General features: G+C 46.6%; 1 protein-coding gene across 1 annotated transcript in view; it reads right to left on the minus strand.

The window, feature by feature from the left end:
- The window catches only part of LOC121859190, a 92,936-nt gene that overhangs the window by 9,121 nt on the left and 59,153 nt on the right, over positions 1-24,662 (minus strand). Inside the window, exon 3 of the mRNA XM_042355938.1 lies at positions 13,528-13,743. Coding sequence (XP_042211872.1) covers positions 13,528-13,743 — 216 coding nt within the window. The remainder of the gene's footprint in view (positions 1-13,527; positions 13,744-24,662) is intronic.

The raw sequence follows: 24,662 nt of genomic DNA on the forward strand, positions 1-24,662 counted from the left end.
CCAACAGTGTCACGGGTCGCTGCTGTCATCAAGGTTTAGTTAGTCTGAGGTACACTTGGGCTGCCATGTATGACGCTTCTCACGGAGGGGAGGCACTGTGTGTACAGTATGTTGTTCCTTAATCTGTCTGTACGCGTATTAGTCGTTTATATTTATTTTTTTTCATACTTAAATAAAACAAATGAAATGGTATGTATGTATGTATGTATGTATCACTGACTACTGTGTCATAGATCGTGCAGTCAGTGAATGCCATCAGTTTGGTATGCAGCAGTGCAGCACCTTGCACGAACTGTATCAGTGGTGCTAAGGCAGACTCTTACGCGCGCACACACACACACACACACACACACACACACAAGAAATAAATGTATATTATGAATGAATCAATCCGGCGAGCGTGGTGATTATACATGGACAAGGGACCCGGTGTTACAGTATGCGAAGGTGACACAAGGTGTGTACTCTACCTGGTATGGTCGTAGAGAGAAAACTGAGGGGGCGAGGGAGGCACAGCGCGGGGTCTGACACACACACACACACACACCTCACCGAGCAAGAGGAAAACTGGCCACCTAAACCTGTTCTGCATCCTGGAGGAAAGTAAACACGGGATACCTCACATATGTTGTTACTCTGGCCCGGCCCACCCCACCCCACCCCACCTCATCCTCGCACACCACCTGCCTACACCTTAACCTCATCTCACCTCACCTCACCTCATCCCACCCCACCTCACCCGCATCTCATCTCACTCCACCCTACGTCAACCACCCCTCCTCAACCTCACACACCACATCAACATCATCTCATCCTAACTCAACCTCACCCCGCCCAACCCCACCTCAACACAAATACAGAACTGAAAACACAATTATCAAGATACAAGTGGTGGAAAAACAAACTATTGAGTCAACTGGTTCGTGTGTGACCATGAAGAAAGGTCTCAGTCGATCAACCACTTTCTAAGCCGAGGAAAACTAGAGATAATTAGCATCTTTTATTTCTGCTCATCCACCGCTTGTGACTCCTGGAGTAATTCACAGTTGGGATTTCTTTTAACAACTGAACAATAAATCACAATTCAGTAAAAAACTAAATAAGCAAATAGTCTTTTACAAACACGTTAAGACATTGTTAGTTTTAGTTGGATGAAGTAAGTTGCTTTCCGTTGAGCGCGTGCGTGTGTGTGTGTGTGTGTGTGTGTGTGTGTGTGTGCGTGTGTGTAATAATAATAATAATACATAATAATAATTAACGGTTTATTGAAAAGTTCTGCAGCCTGAAGGCAAAAATATACATTGGTCATAAATGACTTATTACATACATTGGTGGTTTACAAAAGTCTTCAGTAGAGAAAGGTAAAGGAACATACAGTGAACATACAGATTAATGTAGGTGTAGTAACTTCCTCCCAGATCGTGTTAGGAGGGACTCACGTGGTGTAGTAGTTCCTCACAGATGGTGTTATGAGGGATCTCACGTGATGTAGTAACTCCTCCCAGATGGTGTTAGGAGGGACCTCACGTGGTGTAGTAATTCCTCACAGATGGTGTTATGAGGGACCTCACGTGGTGTAGTGGTCCCTCACAGAGGTGTTATATGAGTGGAGGTTTGGTCCCAGTCCTTCCTATCGTAGACGGATTAACACATCGCTGGTTGTTGGGTCTCACGGGCCGTTATCACTGGTATCTGGGACCTCTACTGTGAAGGTTACCTTGGGTACGACTCTGTCTGTTACTGTTGAGTTGTTCTCACTGATTAAGCACTGTTCACCACTGTTCACCTCTGTTCAACACTGGTTCCATTCCTTTCTAAATGAAATTGTAACTTGGTGAGAACTTGTTGATATTCCGGTGGGGAGGAGGGTTCAGGGAGGAGTTGGTATAGGCCATCTTATTGACCTGGCTGCCCTAATGGAGCGCCAGGTACGTCTTATCCTTCAGTGGCTATGGTGTGGTGTGTGTGTGGGGTGTGTGGGGGGTGTGGGGGTGTGTGTGTGGGGGGGTGTGTGTGTGGGGGTGTTTGGGGGTGCGTGGTGGTGTGGTGGTGTGTTGTGGTGTGTGGTGTGTGGGGGCGTGTGGGGTTTTGTGTGGTGGTGTGTTGGTGTGTGGTGTGTGGGGCGTTGTGGATTTGCACAACACTTACGAGAATTACCAAAGTCTTTCCCTACCATTAACAATAAATCCTCCAAATTACCTCAAATGAGCCATAAATCCTTCAGATGCCCACGAAAACAGGAGACAGTCATTCGTGTGGTGGTGGTGGACGCGAGTGTGGTTGAGTGCACATTTCTATATAGGTTTAAAAAAATTGCATAACCTTTGTCGTTGCTCAGGAAAATTATCACCAATGTACAAGTTTTTAAAGTGATGAAGTAGACAAGAGGGTGGGGAGGAAGGCTGCCACCCACACCACCTACCACTACAGTTTACCACCACCCCCTAGCTGGGTCTCTGCCACTTTCCTACTCACACCCCAAATTTCTACACAACCATTAAACCAGCAGTGTAAAGTTTAACACCAGACGAACTAACTGTTAACAGATAAGACAAGACTATTACATAAGGCAATAAGCTCCTCTTACCCGAATTACTGACCACCATTTTACCTAAATATTAGTGATAACAGGTGAGTGTTAGTGTACCCTCCCTCTGCCTTCCTTGTCCTCCTCTCCCTTTCCTTGTTCTCCCTCCCCTCATCCCTCACCCCCGTCCTCTGATGTACTACAATTTTAATATTAGTTATGTATCCCCCAGTACACCAAGTGGTCGAGGTCCCCAAGACAAGTGTATCTCCTTAGTCATTACTCAAGACTGTATCACTAATTCTGCACAGTAAATAAACACATAGTTACTGTACCACACAACACAGCCACGCCGGTGAGTTATTTGAACACGAGTCATGCTATCCTCTCGTGTCTCGTGGGGTGCAGAATACTCAGGTGATCCAAGCTTTCGTTTCATCTATGATAATTATAACTTTTGACAACTTGAGAGAGGCGGTGGGGAGTGTGTTAATGGGGAGGAACATCCGGTGATCGCCCAGGCTGCCACTTGCCTACCTACATACACCACTAACACTCTTACTGCACCACTGTCATCTGACCTTCTGGCACGCCTCAGTCTCCCTCCCTTACATATCCAGCCATTACTGTCCTCCTCCTCTTTATCCCACAACACTCAATACACTATTCCACACTTATCTTACCCTCAATCAACACAACACAGCCCAAAGGTCCCGCTGTCATAAATGTTCCAAACACTATCGTGGCACATCTGTAAATTCTCTTTTAGAAAATTTTGAAGGGAATGAAACAAAGAGTTAAGGAGAGGGCTGAGAGACCGTGACACCCTCAAGATGGACACACAAATCGAGCATTACGACACACCTGCAGATAACCCCGCTGGTCACCCTATCACCTCCCTCTTACATCATCACCCTCACTATTCTCCACTCGTGTTATATGTACGTCAATAATACAGTCATCGATGTACGGGTAAAAAGTACACACGAGAGAAATCCTAAACATTAGTGGACAAATTCTTTCTCAAACCAGATGTATTGTGAACATCCTGGTGTACACACGAGGGTAACCAGTGTACAAATGTTCAAACGCCTAACCCGGTGTAAACCCATAGTGATGAGGCTAGTGGATTAATTAGTCACCTACTGTGTATTCTCGGCGGGGTAAACATGGAGAGCGGTAACCCCAAGTATTTTATAAGGTGACCATCCATCCAGCTGACCATCCATCCATATGACCATCCATCCATATGACCATCCATCCATATGACCATCCATCCAGCTGACCATCCATCCAGCTGACCATCCATCCAGCTGACCATCCATGACCATCCATCCAGCTGACCATCCATCCAGCTGACCATCCATCCATATGACCATCCATCCAGCTGACCATCCATCCAGCTGACCATCCATCCAGCTGACCATCCATCCAGCTGACCATCCATCCATATGACCATCCATCCAGCTGACCATCCATCCATCCATCAACAATCGCTATGCATTACCCCCTCGATCGCTTTCACAATTACTAGCAGTTTACCCGTGGCAAAACGAAATACGACTTTCTAACCCGCGATAACACTACAATGGTCAACCTTATGGGAAAAATTGTGGCCACAGGGGATGAGGGCCACTAGCTTGTTAGTATGTAATGTTCTTAGGCTTGTTATCTTTACTTGTTCTTAATGTTGGTATTTACTGTTCTACTGGGGGTGGTGGTGGTGACGTGGTGGTGTGGTGACGGGGATGGTGAGGCTTTTATTATCACCATTCACTATCAGCACATCACAATTGCACCTTTATGATTCAGAATCCTTTTGCAAGATAACTTTCTCACACTCACTTCTTACCCACACTGTCTCACTCTCTCACTGCCCCTCACTCTCTCAATGCCCTTCACTCTTTCACTGCCCCTCACTCCCTCACTGCCCCTCACTCTCTCACTGCCCCTCACTCCCTCACTGCCATGTGTAGACGCAACAAAGATGTACAAACCTTGCAAGCCTTCCTTCTCTTGGGACACCCACTACCCTACCCCACCTCCATTATATAATTGAAGAAGTAATCTCTCTCTTTCTCACATATATACATACCCATCATAAACAACAGCCGAGCCTCATAATAACCATTCTCTTGGGTCAGTAATGCCTAAACTTCCCTCTCGTAAAATCGCCGGCATTACAACACAGGGCATCAACACTACGTCCTGCAGGTTTACAATGCACGGATGCCTTCTCTTAACCCCGATCGTTGAAGAAACTGAGCAACACCTGAAGAATATTACACCCCGTCACCCAGCTTATTTCACCTGACCATTAATCACCCTCAAGTTACCTGGAAGGGGAGGGTTGGGTTATAGGTTTTAAGTTAGGTTAGGTTAAGGTGGTTAATATTCAGGGTGAAATAAAACTTACTGTAAGACAACGAAAAAAATATAATACCCCTGCTACCACAGAGAGAGAGAGAGAGAGAGAGAGATAAATGATTTACGAGTGATGAGCTAGGAAAAGTTAAGTGCTGGCTGGGGTCGCCATATCTCCGTCGTGGGTATAACATAAATGTTTACTCTGTCCATCAAAACAGGTTCTTGATGTGATCCTGGTGCCTCCCCTGGTCACCGAGTTCACCACTAACTTCACACTGGTCACCATTACGGTGTGTGGAGGAGAGGGGAAGAGGGAGGGAGGAAGAGGGAAACCCACAAATACCCCATCAACATAAATCACATCACCTGACTCTCTAACCAATGTGCTTATTTTACCCTTCACACACACACACACCACATTATCGTCAAAGGGTTAAATGATCGTCCACAAAGGGTTAAATCATCGTCGTCAAAGGGTTAAATCATCATCGTCAAAGGGTTAAATCATCGTCGCCAAAGGGTTAAATCATCGTCCACAAAGGGTTAAATGTGAAGTGTGGACGTAACATCTATCTGGTGATAAACGGCCCAGTAATGAAAGGGTGCTCTCATTTCAATGCTCCCACTGGCAATTATCTTCCCAATGCCGCAACTTCCCAAACAGTCCATCGTCTGTCTGCTTCTTCTTCACCCCTAGAAGATGTGCTCCACAGCCTTGAGAGCTGACTGACTCGCCAACACTTTACCCATAGACTCAGGACAGCAGCTCTAGGTTGAGGCACTTGGCTGATCCTCCATTGCCATATGTGGTCTCAGTTTCAAAGCTCTCAGAAATATGTAAAAAAAAATTGGGGTGGGTGGGTGGTGGGTGGGTTGGGGTGGGTTGGGGATTGATAAGGGTGATGTGGAACAAAACAATCATTCTAAAGTAAAATAAATAATTATAGGCCAAACTTATACACGACTAAAACCCCAAGTTCATGAGATCTGAAAGTTGTATTGGTCACAGTTTTTCCTGACCTTAGGGTTTAACCTTCCTCGACCAAACACAGAAGACCGTAAACAACCATTGGGAATCGATTTGCAAGGTGAGAGTCAACAACGGGTCAATCAGGTCCTATACTGAAGGTGATCATAAACTGGGGACAAATAATCTGAACTCGCGTATAACAACAAGTGATTTTATTTCCAGGATCCAAGAAGATATGATAATGATTGATGTACAGAAGGCGAGGCAGGAAGGTGTGGTTGTTGTGGTTGTTGTGGTTGTTGGGTGGTAAGTGGTCGAGGGGAGGAAGAGAAGGAGGAGATCGAAAAGGGGGAGGAGGAGAAGTAGAGAAGGGGAATAGGGGAGAAGGAGAAGAACGACGAGGAGGAGCAACAGGAAGAGAAGGAAGTAGAGGGAAGGTAGAAAAGAAAGGTAGAAGACAAGGGGAGAAGGAGGGGGGAGAGAAGAGATATGAAAAAGTGACAATCAGGAACCATTAAAAACAAGTGTGTGATTTGAGAAGAAAACGAGAAGAGAGAAAGTTAACAAAATATCGGAAAGAAGAAGCACCAGAAGAAAGGTGAATGGTCTAAGAAAGGAGCAGGAAGAAGAGGCAGAGGAAGAAGGGCAGGCGGAGGAGGAGGAAGGCAAGGAGGAGGAGACAAGAAGGGGGGCAGGAAGAGAAGGAGGGAGAAGACAAGAATTGGTGCAGAGGAGGAGGAAGAGGAGAACAATGACAATAGTTCACCAAGATATCAGCGGTGACTCACGCAAACAAGACAAACATCATCCCCACAACTCCCGGAAGTAACACAGCCCAGCGTCAGTTCGACCCAGCGCCAGTTCGGCCCAGCGTCGTCCGGCCCAGCGTCAGTTCGGCCCAGCGCCAGTTCGGCCCAGCGTCAGTTCATTAAAGTTTTATTTCACGTCATGAATTCAGGGAAAAATACAGTACATGTCTCGGTAACACTACAGGGTGCAGGTACAGGAATGTCAACACTGTAATAAAACAAAATATTTAAGAGTAATGACGGATTTGGGGATCTTTTTTGCCAACATAGAAAATAAGGACACAGTTAATCCCATGAGTACGATGCTAAACCCCTGATTACGTTGGCAACTTCCCGAGTACGATGTCAACCCTGAGTATGATGATAACCCTGAGTGCGTTGCTAACCTCGAGGTGCGTTACCCTGAGTACGATGCCAACCCTGAGTACGATGCCAAACCCCTGAACTGATATGATACGATGCTTATTACCCTGAGTACGATCCCTAACTCTTTGAGTACGATGATAACCCCGTTGAGTACGATGGCAACCTGCCGAGGACGATGGCAATCTGCGGAGTACGATGGCAACCCACTGAGTACAATGCCAACCCCTCGAGTACGATACCAAGAGCAAAGTATCATGAGTACCACTAATCTATTAACCCCATGAGTGCAGTTACTTAACCCTTTGAGAACACCGATTTAATTCCTAGAGTCCGATGTTTTATTGTACTCAAGGGCGTTAAATCTTCGCATTCAAGGAGTTAAGAGTGACGCATCACACGGGAGAGAGAGAGGAGGAAGAGAAGAAAGAGGAGGAAGAGGAGAAAGAGGAGAAGAGAAGAAGGAAGAGAGAAGAAAGAGGAAGAGAAGGACAAGAACAAGAAGAGCAAGAGGAGAAGGGGGAAAAGGAAAGGGAAAAAGAAGAGCAAGAGAAGGAGAAGAGGAGGAGGAGAAGAAGAGAAGGCGGAGGAAGAGGAAGAGAAGGAAGGCAAGGGGGATGAGGAGGACCAAACAGCGACCAAGTACTGAATCCTTGTGGTAAACAAAAACAACAGGAGGAGAGAGAGAGAGCTGCTTGAGGTGAGAACACTACTCGGACACAATACCCGCGCCTGGGGCTTCTTCCTGTCAACAATACTGATTTCCTGCCTGGTGGTGTTGGTGTGTCTCCTGCCGGTGCTGTACACACACACACACACACACACACACTTCCCACACACTTATTCACTCACACAAAGAAACATACACGCACAGCCTCATTCACACAAACACCCCCACACCTAAAATACACTCACATTACACCCACACTCATAATGACAACAACCACATAAACGCCCTCAGCCCATCCACGTTACCTCCACCACACTGCTGCAATACTTGACTCTGCCGCCGCCAAGTGTGTCAAGCTAAGACTTCCTCTTCACAATTGACACACACAAGACCTTCCAATGTTAAGTGTCTTCAGCCGACATCTAACACACTCCACCGCCAGGTGCCTTAAGCCAAGACTTCACCACTAAGAAAGGCATCAGTCGAGGTGTATGTTCTGTCCTCGAGGAGAAGTAGGACGAGACGAGGATGCCAACAGTGAAACTAAACCCTCCCTCCTTACCTACATCCCTCCCTAGCTTCCTTCCCTCTCCCTCCATAACTCCATATTTCTCTCTCTTCCTTCCTCCCTCACTCCCTCCTCCTTCTTTCTCTCTCCTCCTCCCTCCCTCCCTCCCTCTCTCCCCTACGTACAGTAGCAAACAACTATCTGTGTAGGTGGGGATCAATATGCTCCGAAATTTTACGTGTGACTAGTGACAGCCCTCATATACCAATAATTATCGCCCATGGTCTCGTATTGTTTCCCACAGAGTATGTACAGAGAGTTGTTTAAGCTACTGTACCTACCTCCCTCCCCCGTCCGTGACACACCTGCCTCCAGTGAAATTGTGCGTGCTACTCAGGTCATGTTGACGATGTCCCTGGAGGCCGCCTGAGGGTGGGGGGATAAATGAGGTGAAGAATATAAGAGAGGAAGGAAGGAAGATGGAAGAGAAGGGGAGTGGAGGGGGAGGAGGAAGGGAAGTGAAAGGGGAGGAGAAGGACGAAAAGAAATGAGGAGCGGAAGGAAGGAAAGAAGATGCCGATGGAAAGGGAATAAAAATTGAGAAAGGGAGAAGTGAGGAAGATGTGGGGAATGGAGGAGGGAGGTGAGAGGCTGAAGGCGAGGGGAGGTGAGAGGCTGAGGGAGGAGGGGATCTACCACCCAGGTAGAGACAAATGGAGGAGAGCAAAATGACATTGTGAAGGTGAGAAGGTCCTAATGCTCACCTGTCTGTCACACCAGAGAGAGAGAGAGAGAGAGAGAGAGAGAGAGAGAGAGAGAGAGAGAGAGCTACTCATTCTGCCTAGTGAGTGAGTGCTTTTTAGTATCTGTACTATGTTCCATACCTCAACACCTCCCACACCCCCCATCTCCTCCCTTACCCTCACACCACACCTCCTCCCTCACACCACACCCTCCCTCCCTCATCACACCCTCCTCCCTCTCATCACACCCTCCTCCTCCCTCACACCACACCCTCCTCCCTCCTCACCACACCCTCCTCCCTCAGACTAGGTCGACTAGGATCCTGCCACCACCCTCCACCCAGCGTCCTTCACCACCACCAGTGTCCCTCACCACCACCCCAGTGTCCCCACCACCACCCAAAGGTCCTTCACCACCACCCAGTGTCCCTCACCACCACCCAGTCCCTCACCACCACCCAGTGTCCCTCACCACCACCCAGCGTCCTTCACCACCACCCAGTGCTCCCTCACCACCACCCAGTGTCCCTCACCACCACCCAGCGTCCTTCCACCACCACCCAGTGTCCTCACCACCACCCAGCGTCCTTCACCACCACCCCGTGTCCCTCACCACCACCCAGTGTCCTCCTCACCACCACCCCGGCCACCCTCTCCACCACTATCCCTCTCTTTCTTACACCATCTGAGTGACACTACCACCAATATTTACACCGTCTTGACCCTGGCACGTGTCGACTCTTACATCTGGCCAGACATTGTTTTCTCTTATTATTTCTTTAAAGTTTTAGAGCTCAAATATTTACGTGTGCAGTGTGTGTACCCGCGAGTGTTTGGAGATATAATGAGAAGATGGATATAAGGCGTTCATTAAAGGTTGTAAAATGGAAATATAGTCTTTGATGATTTTATGTCTTTCCTTTTAAGATCACGTGAAGATAAACCACCCTAAGATATTTTTTAGATTGCCCCCGAGGGGGGTAGTTTAGTGGGCACCCTCTTACATCCTGAGCAAGGTGAAGCGCAGAAGCGTTTACAGTGCCCATCTGGGAAGCATGCAGAGTTCATGCTTGCCTTTATGACTCACGCATTAAGGGCGCAAAAGCCTGAAGGGTCATGGGTTTTGTCAGCAAGTTACTTAAAGTGACAGAATGATGTGTGTGTGGGGGGGAAATTTCTAGTACAATTTATCTGTTTATGGCAAAGCGTGGCAGGTCCCTAATGATGTCAAGTACCAGGCCATAGGCATAGGCATTGACAATATTGAGGGACATACCTTTTAGTGTGATTGTGATGGCGTGTACGTCGGCAGTGTTGGCTTAAGGGGACGTCGAGAGGTTGGTAGGGGGACATCCTTCTTGGCGTAGATACGTAGTCCACTAGCATGTCCGCATGGTGGTCAATTGATGTGGAGAACTGGAGTGGATGGGCCCCAGGTGCCAGTGGGGGACGGGCACCCTAACACTATTTGGGGGATGAGGTTAGGTTAGGTCCAAGTGGGATGTAATCGTCCACACGTCATTCCACCACGGTGACCACTACTACCACACGACGACGAGTCACAACAACAGAATAAAAACAAGACCACTGCCACAATGTAAACAATACCAAAATGTAAACAAGACCAATACCACAACGTAAACACCACCCCACACTAAGACAGGTTCCGGTATGGAAACATAAACAAAGGCAAGCACAAGAGGGTGAGATTCAAAGCCAATTACCACCACACCGCAAACACCCACCTACCTTCCCCCACACTCCCCATACACCAACCTACACACACACACTATCAATAATAATCTCCTCTACCTCCACCTCTCTCATCTAAGTCCATTATTTCAACTTTCCCTCGTGCACCACACCCACGCCAGCTGTGACTCTGCCCCTGGCCATCATTAACTCACCCACCCTCCCATCTACCCTCCTGTGTGTGTCTTGACTCACCGCTCAACACGACACCAACGACTCCAATGTTGATAACTACTATTTCAACTTTTGTCTCCTTGCTAACTACTTGAAAAGGACAGTCGCCTCCAGGTGTGTTGTTACCCCCACCCCAACCAGTCTCTAATTGCTCCTGTGGCACCTTCAGACAACTCGTGCAGGACTGTAACAATACCTGAGAGCGACTGTACAACAACCGACCTAAAATGAGGACCGTCAACATTGGCGCTCATTCCTAAGTAGTTGTTTACCTCCAAGGATATCTTAAAATACATAACTAACACAAGAAAACAAAATAAACAAGACATAAACAATAAGCAAATAAGTAAATATACAACACAAAAAGAACAAAGTAAAATGCATAAATCATAAAACAATTAAGTACGAACACATCTACAGTACACACGTCCTCTCTACCCTCACTGTCTCTCTCTACCCTCACTGTTTCGCCCCACCATCACCACACCACCCTCACCACCAGACGAGTGGGTGGACAACACACGAAGCCACCAGAGTCAGGAGACCACCTTGGTCACGTCCACACCTGTAGCCACAACTGCACGTCCACACCTGTAGCCACAAACTGCACGTCCACACCTGTACACAACAACTGTACGGCCACACCCTGTAGCCACAACAACTGTACGTCCACACCTGTAGCCACAACACCTGCACGTCCACACCTGTAGCCACAAAACCTGCACATCCACACCTGTAGCCATCACCTGCACGTCCACACCTGTAGCCACAACATCTCGTTTGGTCTACAGTCTGGTAATGAAGGACCAAGAATAATTATACTCAACCATTACCACCAATTACCTGCCAGCAACCCATCCATCAACCCACCACCCATCACTCAACCCACCACCCATCACTCAACCCACCACCCATCACTCAACCCATCACCCATCCATCACCCACCACCCATCACTCAACCCACCACCCATCACTCAACCCACCACCCATCACTCAACCCACCACCCATCTCTACCACCATCACTTCCAACCACAACCTACAACACACAACCAATCAATTACCATTCATTACCACAGGCCATCCAGGTGTGTGCGGCAGACAAGTAAGTTGACAGGTATGTGCGGTGGAGAGGTAAGTGGACAGGCGTAGTGTGGCGGGCATGTGGCAGAGAAGTGGGCCGTATGGGCAGGTGTGGGTGGTAGCGGGGAGAAGGTTGTGGGGCATGTGGTAACCCCCAGCACCACGTACCCTGGAAGGTAATGTACACACACCATCAATAAAGTATCTGTGCACATTGGGTCCGATGATGACACCACCATACAGTATGTCTCTTACCGTCACCAAGAGTCTAGGTATGTTGGTTGTGTTCACTTGTTAGGGAGTGTGTATATCACTCCTCCGCCCGCCCCACTCTCGTAGAAAGTACATAATGGTCATGAATTTGCCACCACGTATAGTAATGTAGGTCACTGTCACTTCTCAGTACAGCCTGCCCCCCCACACACACACACACACACTTTCAAATGCATCGTAAATAAGCCATTCGGCACTGTTATAATAAGGCCCACGCGGTGTTAAAAATTAAAAATATAATCCGTGCCTGAAGGACATCCTGGCTAGCCTGACCCCCTGGCTGTGTCACGCCTCATATTTGTCTCAGTTTAATCCTCGACACCGCAGACCCACAACACCCAGCTGCCTCACATGTTACACTCACACACTCATTCACCATGTACTTTAAGCACATTCCCTTCCTTCCCTCCCTTCTTCTCTCCCCTTCGTTCCTTCCTCCCTCCACTTCTCACTCTTGCTTATAATCGAATAACAACCTGTGCAACTTCTTTCAACACCTGTACAACTTCTTTCAACACCTGTACAACTTCTTTCAACACCTGTACAACTTCTTTTCAACACCTGTACAACTTCTTTCAACACCTGTACAACTTCTTTCAACACCTGTACAACTTCTTTCAACACCTGTACAACTCCCTGCTTGAGGTTACACGTTTAACCAATCCGCGTTGAGAAGGTATTTGTACGCTGTCTTGACCTGTATAATGTGTCCGGTTATCACGGTATCCGGACGACAAAGGACTGAAACTAAATTAGTATACGAAAACAAGCAATAGAGGACGTGAGGAAGAGGAGGAAGGAGGAGAGAATAGGAAAGAAAAGAAGGTGGGAAAAAGAGGAGAACAGAGAAAGAAGGTTTAAAGGAAGAACGAATGGTGGAAAATGGGAAAGATTAGAATGACGAAAGAAAGAAAATTGGTAAAATGAAGGAAATGAGTAAAAGAAGGGAATGGTAAAAGAAGAGAGAAATGGAAAAATGATAGAAAATTGAAGAATGAAAGAATGGGGGAAAAGAAGGGAGAGAAAGAATAACAAGACGAAATAAATAAGGAGAGGAGAAAGAAAGAGAAACGAATAATCAGGAAGAAGCAAGACAAAGAACGGAAATTAAGAAACAGAGAGAAATAGTTGACGAAACACACCAAGTAGGAAAAACCCCTTCCTCGGGCTTTGGTCTTCCCCCCAAACATTCCAGCAAAACAGAGTTCAATCTTAAAGTGAACCCTGAACACCCACCTGTCTTGCCCTGATCTTCCCCCCAATCAACTCAACACCAACAGGGTTCAATACAAATATGAACCTTGAAACAACTCATTAACACTCACCTTCCGTTTCGTGTCGCTGGGAATCTCGCACGTGCCATTGGTGGATTCCTCAGGTAGGGTACAGGTAGGTGAGTGGCTGTAGAAGGGCGAGGAGGATGGGGATTGGTTGGTGACGTCGTAAGGCGGGCTGCTACGACCTGAGCCTCGACTGTGTTCACCTCGACGCCACGGGAAGATCACACTGTAAAGAACAAACAATAAACTTGGTGAAACATAATAAAATAAAGATAACAAACATGACTGTAAAAAGTAATTGTAAATAAGTGCTTAAAAAAAGTATAATTGAAAACACGAGATATTTCCTATATATAATCGACTTCTTTTAAGGTGAAACAGGTTAGGTTAGGTGGTTAGTTAGGGTGGTTAGGTTAGGTTAGGTTAGGTTAGGGTGGTTAATCTTTAAGTGAAATAAGATGGGTAGGGATTCTTCAGGTGATTCGATATGTAAAATAATATTGAAATTAAAACGAAGTCGAGGCAAGACAGCAAGAAAATGGTACTTGAGAAAAATTATCTCAAAACTTACACACAATATTATATCCCTCAGTTAGTCACTGAGAAAAACAGTGACTCAACACAAGACAAACAGACAGACGACTTGTTATGATGTTGTTGTAGCCATAAAACAAGATTGTCACAACATGGTCGCCGCAACACACAACTTATAGCCACTCTGGCATTAAATGACATGTAATTGTAAATGGTTGGGAATACAAGACGTTGGGTTGGTGTTTCCTATGTGCCTGTTACACACACACCACCCGGTGTCCCCATGACCACGTGAGGTCCTTCATATCAACACCCGAGGACGAGTTACTACACCACGTGAACACTACACCACCTGGTGTCTCCATGACCAGTCCAGTCCCGGGCCATCAACTGTAAACTATAATAATTTGTACGTTCAATTCATGTTCCTTCTTCTTTCAGAAATGAAAGCTTTTGTTAAACGACCCACCCAGCCCATGTCTTTGTATGTAATAAGTCATTTTTGTCCAATGTATATTTTCAGTCTTCGGGCTGCCGACTTTTTCAATAAACACTTCGAGACTAAAATTACCCCCGGATAAAGAATAAATATGTGATCAAAACAATAATAAAACAAGATCAAAATGTAAGAATAAAATATAAACAAAACAAACCGTCAAACAATAAACACGGAAATATAACCTGAAGCGCCAATGTGCTTAAGCCAGAACGATACAACACTGAAACATCTCCCACAGTGTCACCCTCACAGGTCAGCCACAATCAACCACACAGGTAAACGTCTAGCGATGATGGTAACAATACTCTAAGATAATGTGCAGTGTAGTGGAGACAGAGACGGTAATATAACCCGCCAGGAGAAAGCCGTGTCAGCACCTCGCCAAGTTTCACGAGGTTCCTATGCGAGTCGTGGTATCTGGAGGGCACGGATGTAGTGGGTCAGAGGGGCGGTGTGTGTCCTCAACCCTCACCACCAACACCTCCATCACTACCAAAAGTTTACATTGGGAAAGAAAATCACTATTACATTATGTCACCAGCCACCACAAAATTTCCCAATGGATAAAAACCCCACCACAATTTCCCCAAACACCAAACACTGCGTAAAATACCACCAGATAATTTCCCATACGACTAAGCCCCAGAGACGAAAATCTCAATGGATAACTTCTTTATAGAAATGCCACCACATAAATTTCCACTGGACAAACCAAAACCCCACCAGAAAATAATTTCTCAATTGAGAAAATCCCAACGAGTAATTTCCCATCCCACAAAACCACATCGATACAAAACACCAGATTATTCCCCATAAGACAATATCTCAGCTCGACCATTTTCACATGGCCTATATCCCCTCGTATAACAAGGCAACAGCCCATCGTGTCTTGACGTCGGTAACTAACTCTATTACATGACAGAGAGGAGGTCACCTAACTGTCATATCGCCCACAGGTGAAATACCAGCATCTTATAATCACTATCACCTTGTTTACTGATCACCTGTGTCGGGTCGGGCCCACCTCGCTTAATTACGTCGTTCCTATAATGTTGAGGGAGACGCGGTAGTGTGTGTGTGTTACCCGCATGGACGACAGTAGACTGCTAAAGCAGCTACTTTACAGTTACCTAACGAATAGTAAACGTAACGCTGGCGGGCAACTGAAAAGGTATAAGGATAGTCTTAAGACAAACCTGAAAAAGTGCCAAATCGACCCCCTCACCTGGGAGAAGATCACTCTACGCCGTAAAGCTTGGAGGATCACCACACGAGGTGTCAGTACTTTCGAATTAGCCCAACTGGAAACCGAGGCAGACAAGCGCCAGCGCCGTTAAGACGCTGCCGCCGCCCCTCCCGCACTAGATGGAGCCATCCACAGGTGCAACATCTGTCATCGACCCTGCCGGTCCCGTATCAGTCTCTTTAGTCACCTTAAAACTCACCAACCTAGATGACATCCTTAATAACTCATATCATTGAATCATAACTGGATGATCGTCATACTCGATTCCGAGTGACAGCAAAGTAGTAGTAGTAGTAGGTAGTGTGTGTGTGTGTGTGTGTTTATTCTAAGGATGAGTAACTCGGTCTTCAGGTCACCCAACCACCTCCAAGCAGCAGACGTACTCTTAACAACACCAACAAGAGACGCCAACAATACCTGAACAGCCCTAAATAACAGGTACTACTAACAAGAGGCCAGTCGGTCACCCATACGGACCCACCACTAACCACAACAGGTAGACACAACAATGGTGGTAGACAGGGAGCGGACAGTGACGCCCAAGAACAAAGACTACGACAAAGGTCTTAAATATTGCGTCACTGACCGGATGGAGGGTCTGAGTCACTATATATTAAAAGTCTGTAGAATGTTTCACCACACACACACACACACACACACACAATACAAGCAGGCAGACTCACTACAAGACATTCAACAAGGCGGGAATAGGAACGCCCACGAACAAAGGGGCACTACAGGTTTGCAGGAGTAGGTTGGGTAGGGTCTTAAAAATGGCGTAATTGGTGGGATGGAAAGTCTGTGTCAACACCTGGTGGGGAGATAGAGCCAGACGCCTCTCACTACACCGCCAAAACCTTCCTTATCCTCACGAGTCATAAGGCCCAGTTTCCTCCCTTCACTGTTCCGCCCATTCATATCTAGCTGTAAAGTCGTCTTATATCATCTACGGCAGAACAACTAATGCACCTTACCTCATTATCCTTAAGAAAAACCCACTCAACATACCTCTCATTCCCACACATATTCCCACTCTACACTCCTCTCAGCCATTCTATTCCTCTGTCACTTTAAATTACTCCCACTCTACACTCTCCTCATACACCACACTACACCCTCTTAACCCACACTCTCACCCACTATACATCCCTCTCACCCACTACCCTCTCATCCCCACACACTTCTTCATTATACACACCTTTCAACCACTCTATTGCACCCTCTTATCCCCACACCTTTACTAAACACCCCTCTCATCCCCAAACCTCCCCACTCTACACCCCTCTCATGCAAACACCCCACTCAACATCTCTCTCATATCTTACCACGCTGTAGTTGTTCCTTCCCCTCCCTTCTCTTCCCACGTTTCCTAATTACGCAATTTTAACGTAATTCCGCAGGGGGAGAAGAAAGGAGAAGGGGAGGATGGGAAGGAAGAGAGGATGGGAAGGAAGGAGAGGAGGATGGGAAGGAAGAAGAGGAGGATGGAAGGAGAGGAGAGGGGGGATTGGTGGGTTGAGAGGGAGGTAGAGGAAAGAAGGGGTAGGGATGGGAGTCAGGGAGTTGGTCTTGAGTTCCTTTAAAAGTTTTACTGTGGAGCAAAAAATATAACACTAATATCCACACACCCTGAGCGTCGAGTCTATTAACCCACACCCTGAGCGTCGAGTCTATTAACCCACACCCTGAGCGTCGAGTCTATTAACCCACACCCTGAGCGTCGAGTCTATTAACCCACACCCTGAGCGTCAGTCTATTAACCCACACCCTGAGCGACGAGTCTATTAACCACACCTGAGCGACGAGTCTATTAACCCACATCCTGAGTCTGGTCTCGGTTGGGTTACAGATAAAGGACTGGGCCTATTTAACCTGCAACCATAAGACTCCAGGTGTACTGTACAAGATCGTCCTCAGGTGTGTGTGTGTGGGATGAGGGGGATGAGGGGGGGATGAGGGGGATGAGGGGGGGATGAGGGGGGGATGAGGGGGGGGATGAGGGGGATGGGGGATGAGGGGGGATGAGGGGGGATGAGGGGAGGGAGGAGGGGAGGAGGGGGGTAACTCGCCCAAAGACTATCTTCACGATTCTGCGAGACACAATATGACACAATGGACGAAGGATTTTGACAGCCCCACCGAGTCAACAGGAATGGCGGTGTTCATTTTGAAATTCATTGGACCCCTCCGTAAAGATTTTTTTGGAGTGAGTAACTTTAAATGTAATATAATACTGTAATAGTACACATGAAAGAGCACTGTACACATGAGCACCAGGAAGAGTATACATGTATCACGGAAGAGACGTGGGAGAAGAGTGTACGGCCCACTGTGTACACACCCTCACCACCATGCCACTCCAGGGCCGCACCATCCAGTTGTAGTTTGTGTTTGTTTATACCACATTGAGTGTATTAAGTTCCTGGTTGTATACACACGCTCCAAAAAAAGTATCTTTACAGAGGGGGACGATGAATTTCAAAATGAACGCCGCGACTCCTGTTGTCTCGGTAGGGTTGTCAAAATCCTTCGTCCATTGTGTCATATTATCTCGCACAGAATCGTGAAGACCGTTTTTGGAGCGAGTTATCTTCTCTCCCAATATCTAGGACGACCTGTTATCTAAGTATCATAATATAAGATCACCGTAACTGTACCTGTGTGTTAATTGTTTACCTTGTTATCACCGACACACCTTACAAGAAGCACACGTAACTCTTACCTTGTATTAGCGTATAACTATTCTCTTCGCCATGATCAGAAAATGTGACAGTAATTGATAATAGTAATAAAGTTACGTATAGTGCTTTTGATGTTACTAAAATGAAGAAAACCAGTAAGACAAGAATTATTACTATATTATACAGAAGTGAGGGATAATCTGGATACAAACGCTAAACTGATAAAATAGTGATAAATACAATAATCACCTGTTAAACTGCCAGGTGTAAACATCAACGGGTAAAATTCCCAATAACTGGCGAACAAGTATACAAGATTCTGGTCACAACACAATGAAAGAGTGTTTAAACAAAATAACAAAAAGACCTTCAATTAAAACAAAAGTGAGAGGGCTAAAAATAAAAGTCACCAGGAACGGGTTAGCTGCGTTAGTGAGGAGTTAGGCCTGTGTGTCGTGAGGAGGTCGTGGTGGGGTGGGAGGTCGTGGTGGGGGTGGGAGGTCGTGGTGGGGTAGGAGGTCGTGGGGAGGTCGGTGGGGTAGGTCGTGGTGGGGTGGGTGGTCGTGGTGGGGTGGGAGGTCGTGGTGGGTGGGAGGTCGTGGGTGGGGAGGTCGGTGGGGTGTCGGGAAATACGCAGGAGTTGAGAGAGCCGTCTGACGCACCCAGTACAGGTTTCACGGTAACTCGGACAAATTAATCCATACCTCTTCGCTCTAACACGACTGATTCACTGAGGATCACGGTAATGAGAGAGAGAGAGAGAGAGAGAGAGAGAGACCAGGACACAAGCTGAAAGTGCTGGACTATACTACACCTCTCATAAACAAACCCGTAAATAGTCATCTCATTATATACACCATGACTCAGATTATTTAGTGTGACTTAATTTGGCTGGTTAATTAACACACACACACAACACACACACACACACACAGGGTCAGACTCAACGACTTAACCCAAAGGAAATAACGTCACATTACACACAGAGGAATGTTGCACCATCACCACACCCACCACTACCATCACCACAACCACCATCACCTACAACCACCATCACCACACCTACCACCACACCTACCACCATCACCACACCTACCACCATCACAACCACTACCACCATCATAACCACTACCACACCATCACCACACCCACCATCACCACCACTACCACCATCACAACCACTACCACACCATCACCACACCCACCATCACCACACCCACCATCACCACAACCACCTTCACCTACAACCACCATCGCCCATCACCACCATCACCACACCTACAACCACCACAACCACTACCACCATCACAACCACTACCACCATCACAACCACTACCACCACCACACACCATCACCACACCCACCACATCACCATAACCACCATCACCATCACAACCACTCACCACATCACAACCACTACCACCATCACAACCACTATCGGGGTGGGTGGGGACACAGGGTGGGGACACGGGGGGGGACACGGGTGGGGGGACAAGGTGTGGGGAACAAGGGGTTGGGACACGGGGTGGGGGACAATGGGTAGAGGACAAGGGAGGGGGGACACAGAAACAGAGAGAGAGGTGGGGTGGGGTGGGAGACATGTGGTAGGGACCCAGGCTACCACACGTGCTGGCCTCTCCCTTACTAACAGGAAAATTACACCACCTCGTCAGCCACCAACACCCACCACATCCTACACACCACACTACCTCCCTCCCACCAACACCCAGTCCTCCAGTCTTCTCTCCTCCATCACCACCCAGTCCTCCAGTCTTCTCTCCTCCATCACCACCCTTTCCTCCACCACCAGCCCTTCCTCCTCCTTACCACCATCCCTCCTTCCACCACCACTACCCCTTCCTCCACCGCCACCCTCTATATCGTCTTAACCACGAGAGCTGTTCACCACTTTAACACTGATGACGACGCAAGATGGAGGACTAAAACACACTTACCATCTTGCAGTGTTTTAAACCACAATAACAAATACGAATGATATAAATAGTAAACTTTATGATCATTACATTATCATAAAAAAAATCAATATTAACAGCATATACACATGGAATAATAACAACAACAACAGTGACAAAAACAATAACAACAACAGTGACAATAACAAGAGCAACAACAAAATAACAGTGACAATAACAACACCTCAAACACAAAGTTCATGTATTAATGATAAAAATCTAGCACGATACTATTAACCTGCTGTAATCCTCAATAACGTGCTACAAGATGCTTCAAGTATGTAGGAGACAGAAACAGACAGACACACACAGACAGACACACAGACAGACAGACACACAGACAGTATATGTGTGACTTTGCTGTGTTATTATTAACTGAAATATTGGAAAGGTTTCACCAACTAATGATCTATCGTCCCTGTTGTGTATACTGACCACACACCCTGACATTAGCTGGTGATGCGTGGGGAGCTGGTGATGTGTGGGTAGCTGGTGATGTGTGGGTAGCTGGTGATGTGCGGGGAGCTGGTGATGTGTGGGGAGCTGGTGATGCGTGGGGAGCTGGTGATGTGTGGGGAGCTGATGATGTGTGGGGAGCTGATGATGTGTGGGGAGCTGGTGATGTGCAGGAGCTGGTGATGTGTGGGGAGCTCTTGATGTGTGGGGGCTGATGATGTGGGAGCTGGTGATGTGGTAGCTGGTGATGTGTGGGTGGCTGTGGGCTGTAATACAGATGAAAGTTAACATTTGAGTTCCCATTTTCTTTGTGCTGCAGGGGGTGGGTGGTGGAGGTGTTTGGAGGGGAGGGGGGTGTGAGAGGAGGAGGGGGTGAATGGGAGATGGAGGGGGGAGTGAGCGTCATGGGGATTGCGTTAGCCAGGTCAAGACGGACGGAGCCTTAAAGTAGAAAGTATTAGCCATGGTTATAGCTGGTGCTGACTGGTGCCAGGAAGGGTGAGGTAAGGTCAGGGAGGATGACCTACTTGGATCGTGAGAAGTCTTTGGTTAAGGTCACGTTTTGGTTTTCATTTCCCCCTCCGGTTTCAGGGACTAGCTATCAGTGGGTCAGTAGTGAGAGAGAGATCTCTCTCTCACATCTATTACAACACCAAGTGACCTAAGGTATGGTGACTTAACCCCTCGAGCACGATATAAATGTACAATTAATATAAATATTGTTATGTATGTTTAGGCCGGTGTGTGTGTGTGTGTGTGTGTGTGTGTGTGTACTCTATGCCACTTTAAGCCCTATTACCCACCTGTTATGAATACCTGTGTGTGTGATCCATCTGGCACCCACCTGTACTCAGCCCTCCGCCTCGTGAACCAACTGTACTCAACCCTCCGCCCCTAGAACCAGCTGTATTCAAACCTCCTCTCCGTGAACCAGCTGTACTCAACCCTCCGCCCCGTGAACCACCTGTACCTCCCGGTAGAGTCGAAGAGAGTGATCACAGCTCCGGCAGTTAACCCCAGGACCTAAGCTGCTTATCAGAGGGGGATATCACGGCCTAAGCTACGATAACTGACAACCTCTGCCGCCTCACTGACTACTTTCTCCCGCTTCTTCCTCTTTCTTCGCAATGTTTATCACCACCACCACCACCACCACCTCCTCATCACCACCCCTACACTCTACTTCTTCCACCACAATCCATCACCACCACCCTACCACTACACTCTACCACATCACCACCAGCCCTACACTCAACCACCTCCACCACATCACCACCAGCATATATACCTACACTTCGGCTCCAGTCTACGGTATATTATTCAAAATCAAACGAGTATCTTTGTTTGGCATGTCTAACGAGGCAGTGTTGAGCAAGATTAAGTTATATAAAGAAATAGAATTAAGGATTTTTTTTAACACCTGACTTAGATCATTATTGAGGGGTGACTAAACCAATAATTCATCAGTACTTTTTCTTTGTCAGATGCGAAGAAAAAGACGATGAAAAATAGAAGAAGAAAAAACGTAATATTTCCAATTCACTCAATATCTTCCACTAAAGGTTAAAAACTTTCGGAAAATTAAACTAACCAAAATTATTTACTTAAACTTTCAAAGACAATAATAAGCCGAAAAGTGACGTCATGACCACAAGTTGCCTCATACGGAAAACAACAACGATAAAAAACTTACTTTATATCCGATAAAATAAGTCTGAGGCGTATCTATATCTCTAATGTATCCTTCTGGCAATATACTTTATTACACAAGTTTACACAAGTTATAATGGGAGAGAGAGACGTCCTTGTCCTTAGCTAAACGAGCGGTGGGCAGCGTCTGGTTGGTTCTTTCCGGGAAGGCGTCGATCACCTGCCATAGATTGGAACACCACCATGCATATTCACGCAGGATTTCTATTTTGGGCAGTTGCTGGGTTAGTTTGTGTTGCTGCGTCTTATACTTTCATCTCGGCGGCCGTCTGTCTGGCCTCCAAACCTTTAAGCCCACCACTGGCTCATGTCCTCTCAATACGATCCCGCCACCCCTCTACAGCCTCGCCACTCCTCTCTTCGCCCTCGCCACCCCTCCACAGCCCTCGCCACCCCACTACACAGCCCTCGCCACCCCTCTACAGCCCTCGCCACCCCTCTACACCCCTCGCCACCCCACTACACAGCCGCCCACACCCCTACGTTAGGTACACTGTCACCAGAACTGAAGTAACTGCTTCCGGTTACAAGACCGCTCACCCAGGGGGCCCGTTTCTTTTATGAGTGACTGTACACTCGCTCCAAAAAGTACCTTTATTACGATTCTGTGTGAGACAATATAACAGAACGGCCGAAGGATTTTGACAACCCTACCGAGACAACAGGTTGTAGTGTTCATTTTGAAATTCATCGGACTCTTCCAATAGATACATTTTGGACCCAAAGGAGCAGTTACCTGGTATGACAATTTGTTTCGATACACATAAGAATAAAACTATAGCGATTTCAACACTCCACAATGTCAATCTCTGCCTATCCCATCACTTGTTACCACCAGCAGTACAGGAGCAGTCAGCCTTAAAGACATCATCAAATATCCACAAAAATTTATGACTGACGGTGAAACCATTCAGGTACTCTCACTTCACCTGGAGGCCTCGCTGACACTTCCACCTGCTGGTCTTTATGGCTCTCAGGAACATGTAGATGACGTCGACACTTACTATAGTAGACACTTGTATTTTCAGCCTTCTGGCTGGCAAGCTCTTTCAATAAACCGTTAATTTTTATTATTATTATTAGTAGTAGTAGTAGTAAGTGTTCTGATAGTTATGGTCGAAGTACCCAAACTGCATCTACGACAATAAAGATGAATGTTTAAAATTATCATCTACTTTACTCCATGATAATTTGCGAAGAGAGATATAGTCATGATCTCCACACAAGTTATAATTTTTCCTCATAAGGTTAACATTACGGTGGATAATTACCAAGTGAAATACCAACCCCCACCCCCCACGCAGTATTGACCTACTTTCCTTTGATCTTTGTTTTAGCAGCAATTTAATGCCTGTTTGGTTGAGTAAGTTGGGTGTATCTGCACGATGGTTCATATATAAACATATTAGTATACACCAGCAGCCGGCCTCCCAACAGTAATCTCGTGAACATCATCAATATATATATATATATATATATATATATATATATATATATATATATATAGTAGAAACAATTGAGACCCTGCAATTGTGTGTATAAATGAGGCAGAAAGTCAGATCAACAACTGGACTTGGTCCCATATGGCATGGGTCTACCATTATATAGTACATTATGCTTCAATATCTTCCCAGGCGGTAGTACCTCCCTGTTTGGTAGCTGCCTACTACGAGGAACCGGTAACAACAGCGGTGATATAACAGCAGTGATAACAGCGGTGATAATAACAGCGGTAATAATAACAACAGCGGTGATAATAACAAGAGTGATTGATAACAGCTGTAATAATAACAAGGGCGGTGATAAGAACAGTAGATAGGCGAGACAGAACAATAGCGAGAACAGTGGTAGACGCTAAGCTAACATCCCGTGTTGTATCACCACAGCAGTAACTGTGTGTCTTGTGGAGCAGTATGAGTCACCGGTGTGTAGAAGATCTTGTGGTCGTGGTCTGTGTGCAGCTAGTAGTAGTAGTGGTGATAGTGATGATGGTGTTCTGCCTGCTGGTGGTGGTAGTAGTGGTGGTGGTGTGATTGTGTCCTGCCT

The sequence above is a fragment of the Homarus americanus genome, unplaced genomic scaffold (assembly GCF_018991925.1).
Source record: "Homarus americanus isolate GMGI-L3 unplaced genomic scaffold, GMGI_Hamer_2.0 scaffold50924, whole genome shotgun sequence".
In the NCBI taxonomy this organism is placed as follows: Eukaryota; Metazoa; Arthropoda; class Malacostraca; order Decapoda; family Nephropidae; genus Homarus; species Homarus americanus.